Here is a 6,248-nt window from a genome sequence, read left to right as displayed (position 1 = left end):
GCAGCACGCGGTCCGGACAGCTGGGCCACCACCATCACCACCACCACCACCACTTGGCGCACCATTCCTCCGAGCCGCCCGTGCTGCTGAAGAGGTCAAGGTCGGCGGGGCGGGGAGGGAAGGGGGGGCGGGGCCACTACCAGCGGGCCGCCACCTCCTCCCCGGACAGCGACACGGAGCCCAGCCTGCCCCTCACCCCCACCGCCCTCTGGTCCCACCCCCCCTCCCCGGAACACCGCCTCTACCTGGGAGGGGAGGAGGGGGGCGTGGGAAAGACGGCAGTGGACGATGTGGACTGTCAGTTCCTGCAGGACCTCACCTCTCCGGGACACAACAGGGTCAGGGAGAAAGGTGGGGCTGTGGGAGGGGGAGGGTGCGGGGGTCTGACGTGTCACCAGAGCATGACGATGGCCCAGGTGCACATGTCGCACGACCTGGACAACCCCGAGGCCCTGGGATTCTCTGTGGTCTGACACCACCACCCCTCCCCCACCCCTCATCTGCCAGACTTGTGTGTGGCTTGTGTGTGTGTGTGTGTGTGTGTGTGTGTGTGTGTGTGTGAGGGTAATCGACCTGCTTTACTTAGTGTGTGAGGAAGTCTTGAGATCAGGACAAACGTTGTTCTTTAAACGTTTTCTGGCTAATGTTATGCCTGTGTGTGTGTGTGTGTGTGTGTGTGTGTGTGTGAGGGAATGAGAGAGAGATGATAATCCACATGTCTGTGCCAAGACACGCTCTGAACGGAATCTCTTACTCATCTCCCACTTCAGCTGCCCAGCCCCGCACACTGCTTGCTGGATCTTGAACTGAAAAGCTGATCGTAAAAAATTGTGACACGCCAAGTATTTGTTTTGTGATAGATTACAGTCCCTTTGTGGCACTCTACTCTGCAGGAAGCAGGACCAGAATGTAGTCCCAACGGAAAGTCAGCAACTGAGGAGCGATGTAAGGCGGTGTTAAGCGTTTGCTACAAATGGGCAAGTCTGTTCAGGTCACAGAACCCTGTCATCATTCCAAGGAACATTGAACCCGTTGACTCGCTCCACTGACAGCACGTTGGCACAGTCAGTCAGCAACATTCTGCCTTCACGCCACTTCCCTATGTGGTGCTTCCACAGTTCCAGAGCGGCAGGCAGGCAGGCAGGCACAGTGACGCACCTGTGTTGGTGACCATGGAGTGGGAGGACTTCACACATTCCCCAACCGTTGATCTCATACACCACGTACACCCCACTCTGCCCCCAACCCTCCAGGGAACGTTTCACACGACACTACGAACCAGCATTGCTTTCGTGGGACAGTAAGACATCACTCCGTCTTCAGTGTCAGTGCTTGTCCTCCGCTTCCCTCTGTGTCCAGACCCGGTTCAGGGGGGTGTACGGTGACGGTGTACTTCTCTGACCACGTGATGGCTGTTCATCCATCCAGTGCTGCTTCTGTCTGTGCGTCCCGTGGTGAGAGAGAAGGATGAGGTCACACTGTCTCCCCTTCACCTTGCCCAACGTCCAGCGCCATTGTTGTCAGTCTCCAGCTGTGTCAGATCCAGAAAATCGACCTGTGTGGCCATCTTACCTCTCTGAACACCCTGAACTTCACCGCTGACCTTGACCTCTGATCACAACTCCTACTGCCGTTCCCAGCAGTCTTCATTGATGAACAGCTTGTCCATGTCTGCCATGTCACGTCATTCGCTGATCGGCTGTACAAGTGGTAGTGTGTTGATGAACGATAGCACGATTAGGAGTTGCTCTCCACAAGTGTAGTTGTGTTGATGGGTGATAGGACGTTGTGTCATCAGCCACAAGTATCAGTGCTTTGATTGGACACAACGCCGACTACACACTGTACCTCTCCACACGTCATGTATGCAGCGCTTCCTTCTTCACTCCCCCATCCCCACCCCCCACTTCCCCTTCATCACTTTCCTCCTCCCCCGGCCCTGATCGCTTCCAGTGCCATTTCGTTTCCACCTGTAACGACAAAGGTTTTAGAGTTCCTCAGCAAGACATCACCGTGTGTATGGAAGAATGATGTGTTGCCAAACCGTGTTGTAGCCACACAGTAACCACAGACATAATGTGTCAACTCTGCCCCACGCGTCTGTCTTTTTCACTGTCACTGTGGAAATTACTCCCCCCCCCTTCCCAACCCCCTGCTTCTGTCACTTTCACATGATGAAACCTCCCCCCCCCCTCCCCGAACTGTGGAGTTAACATGTGGGATGTGTCCATTTGACGAGGCTGATCTCAGATCTGGCTATCCCCAGTCTTCAAGGACATCACGAGAGCGGTCTGAACGTCAGGAGACTCCGGCACCAGAGGTGTCTACAGGACAGACAGCGGAAATGTTCACTGTCTGTGGCATTGTCTTGCAGAATGACACACTGCATCACAAGGAAACAACCAGCTTATGTTGCTAATGTTTATGAATGATGCAATGTAGCATAATTTCTCATTTTGTTTGTGTTTTTTAACGATGCCCTCCACAATGGATCGAACAAACCCCATTTCCTCACAACGTGTCATTCTTTCAACTCATGATATTTAAAGCATCATTTCTGGGATATCCTTGCTTCTGTAAATACTGATTCCAGGCCTCGAATATAATTAGATGTTTTTTTCTTTATGAGAGGCGTGCTCTGAAAAAAGACTTATTCTGATGAGAGATTTACGGTGTAGTTAACCCCAAGCAAATTGTAGTCCAAGTACGCATTGATAGCTCTGTTCCCAGTACAGGTCATACGTTATCATTATGCAACCTCTGTTAAAAAATCCTTCACAATAAAGGTTGTAACTCATTCCTCATAAAAGAGTTCGCATATATATATATATATATATATATATATATATATATATATATATATATATATATATATAATTGAGTACACATTTCGAATGCAATAATTCCCACACGGTTCATGTTGCATACCTATCCCGTACAAAATGTTTTTGGTACAACCAAGGTATGCTTTTCTTAATGTAAATTCAGTAAAAACGAATTATCCTTCACCCTGCACTCATTAAATAAATAAGTTGTCCTGCAGTTAATAAAGTAAATCAAATACTCCAATAATTTCAATGAACAAAGTGTTTCCTCCGGTCATTCATTGTTTATTCTCCATGCAGTTCAGTTCAACAAGCCTTCTCCCAAAACAGACCGATTTAGATTTCTTCTGTAGCAGACCCAATGAACATTGTTTTCCTTTAGACCTCAGTAAACATTTTATGTACATCATAAAGAATAAAGCCAATAAGGAATGCTGTCATATTACATTAACAGAGAGCCGATCTTGTCAGCAATTCCTCTCACAGAAAATCTTGGCTGATCCATCTCTGAAAGGAGGTGTCGAGCATTGCTCTTACTTTCAGTCAGGAAATCCCCCACCCTAAATCCCTCTCACAGATCTATACGTTGAGGCAGCTTTCCACCGCTACCTCATCTCCCATTTCAGTAAGCCCCACAAATACTTCAATAATAAATGCACTTTATAGGAGGGAGGGGGGAGCTCTTACAATTCATCCCGTTGATAATTCACCAAAATGATAACCTGTTTCTGTGAGGGTGCCTCAACAGCTAACTCGAAATGTCCTACCCGGGTAGTGTACTCAGAAAATGTTTCTGCAAAAGTAAACAATGAAAATAGACTGCACATCGCACAGTAAACCCAGCAAACATTTTGTCAACAAAAAATTTTTGTCTTTAATGGTGTTTGTTGCCCGACGGAATGCGAAGTCTGTGTCAGGGCTCTTCAGCAATGATCTCAAAAGACATCAACAATAAATCCAAAAACACTTTACCAATGAATCCAGAAGAACAATAAATCCAAAAACACTTTACCAATGAATCCAGAAGAACAATAAATCCAGCGGAGTTTTCTCGCATTGTAAGTCTAGTTTTATATTCTCTTCAATGATAAATACTGACATTTTTGGTGTGATACATCTAATTCATATTTAGTAAGCGATAGATCCAATAAATGTTTTCTTCCCATATATTTGATACAGCAGATTTTTCTTTTCGGAATACACCTAACACATATGCCAATTCATTCGGGAATAAACCCAATAGTATTTTTGTGCAATGGATTTAGTTAAAATAAAATAAAATAACATTAAGGCGGCAAATACATAAGTTGCCAGTAATCCAGTGAGCATTTCATTTATAAACTGTAAACATATGATTAAGTTAACATTTTAACAACAAACCCTGTACATATCTATTGAATGGTAAATCAAGCACGTAATTTTCAGTAATCAATGTGATAAAAATTTCTTGCGTAATATATTCAGTAAACTTTTTTTTCAATAAAGAGATAGCATAAATTGTAATGCCAGTAAATCTATCTTCAATATTAAGTACAGAAGATGCTCCGTTTGCTGTTGTTCTAGAAAATACGTGTTCAGTGATATATTTCATTGATAATTCTGATGCAATAAGATATGCAATAAACATGAATTTAGAGACAAGTCCAGCCTGGTTTTCTTCCGAAATTTTTTACATTAATCTTCAACAAGAAATTTCCTCACAAATTTTCTATTAAAAATCCAGTGTTATAACCAGTGGTTATATCTCATGCAAGAAATCCAGTGAACGTTTCTTCAACAAGAAATTCAATTCACTCAATAAACTCAGAAAGCATTTTAATCAATCAAACATGAATATTTTGCACAAAAAGTATAGCACATTTTCCCCAACGGCAGTCAAATAAACATTAATAGCGCAGTTATCAAACAAATAGCAGCAAATCCAATAGATAGTTTCATGCTTTAAAAACTCAGTAACTTTTTATAAGTAAATCCATCGTTATTAACCTTAACCCTGAATAATTCTTTCTTTTACCAAAGTAAATCGTAAAAATCCTAAACTTCTCTCACTCCAGAGCTATCTTTGCCCACACAGAAGCCTTGAATTGAGTGACCAGTGCGTTTGACTGTAACTGGTATAAATAGATATTACAAAGAAATTGTGAGAAACGGAAATTCTTATAGCTCCCATCCCATCCCCATTCCTTCGTGACCCACATCAGAAACCATTGTTCCCACGCGCATTTCATCGTTCAGTAAACTCTGGGAATCTTTCTTCTCTCTCCCTCCATCATCCATAATTTAGTACCTTTCGGAATTGCTACACTCACACTCCATTGTTCATAGCATGGTACCTCTGGGAATTGCTACACTCACACTCCATTGCCCATAGCGTGGTACCTCTGGGAATTGCTACACTCACACTCCATTGTCCATAGCGTTGTACCTCTGGGAATTGCTACACTCACACTCCATTGCCCATAGCGTTGTACCTCTGGGAATTGCTACACTCACACTCCATTGCCCATAGCGTTGTACCTCTGGGAATTGCTACACTCACACTCCATTGCCCATAGCGTGGTACCTCTGGGAATTGCTACACTCACACTCCATTGCCCATAGCGTGGTACCTCTGGGAATTGCTACACTCACACTCCATTGCCCATAGCGTGGTACCTCTGGGAATTGCTACACTCACACTCCATTGCCCATAGCATGGTACCTCTGGGAATTGCTACACTCACACTCCATTGCCCATAGCGTGGTACCTCTGGGAATTGCTACACTCACACTCCATTGCCCATAGCGTGGTACCTCTGGGAATTGCTACACTCACACTCCATTGTCCATAGCGTGGTACCTCTGGGAATTGCTACACTCACACTCCATTGTCCATAGCGTGGTACCTCTGGGAATTGCTACACTCACACTTCATTGTCCATAGCGTGGTACCTCTGGGAATTGCTACACTCACACTCCATTGCCCATAGCGTGGTACCTCTGGGAATTGCTACACTCACACTCCATTGCCCATAGCGTGGTACCTCTGGGAATTGCTACACTCACACTCCATTGTCCATAGCGTGGTACCTCTGGGAAATCCTGCACTCTCACCCCTTCAGTTATCCGTAAGTTATCTCTGGGGATTCTTATCCTCACTCCTTTGTCCACAGTATGGTATTTCTGGGAAATCCTAAACTATCTCTCAGTTGTCCATGATATGGTACCTCTGGGAATTCCAACACTGTCTCTCAATTGTCCATGATATGGTATCTCGGAATTGTTACACACACACACACTCTCCATAATATGGTACCTCTGGGAATTCCTGGACTCTCACCCCTCCAGTCCTCCATGATAAGGTACCTCTGGGAATTCTTATTATCGCTCCTTTCTTCACATTATGGTACCTCTGGGAAGAATTCCTATACTCTCACACTTGTC

General features: G+C 44.9%; 1 protein-coding gene across 1 annotated transcript in view; it reads left to right on the top strand.

Moving 5' to 3' along the window:
- LOC143292110 (uncharacterized) overlaps positions 1-2,126 on the top strand; it is a 31,587-nt gene extending 29,461 nt beyond the window's left edge. The window contains exon 2 of the mRNA XM_076602298.1: positions 1-2,126. This exon is cut by the window's left edge and continues 971 nt beyond it. Within this exon, the coding sequence (XP_076458413.1) occupies positions 1-473 (473 nt within the window). The 3' untranslated portion in view covers positions 474-2,126.
- The last annotated feature ends 4,122 nt before the right edge of the window (positions 2,127-6,248 follow it).

This window comes from Babylonia areolata, chromosome 18, assembly GCF_041734735.1.
Source record: "Babylonia areolata isolate BAREFJ2019XMU chromosome 18, ASM4173473v1, whole genome shotgun sequence".
In the NCBI taxonomy this organism is placed as follows: Eukaryota; Metazoa; Mollusca; class Gastropoda; order Neogastropoda; family Buccinidae; genus Babylonia; species Babylonia areolata.
This window is presented reverse-complemented; position numbering and strand designations above follow the sequence as displayed.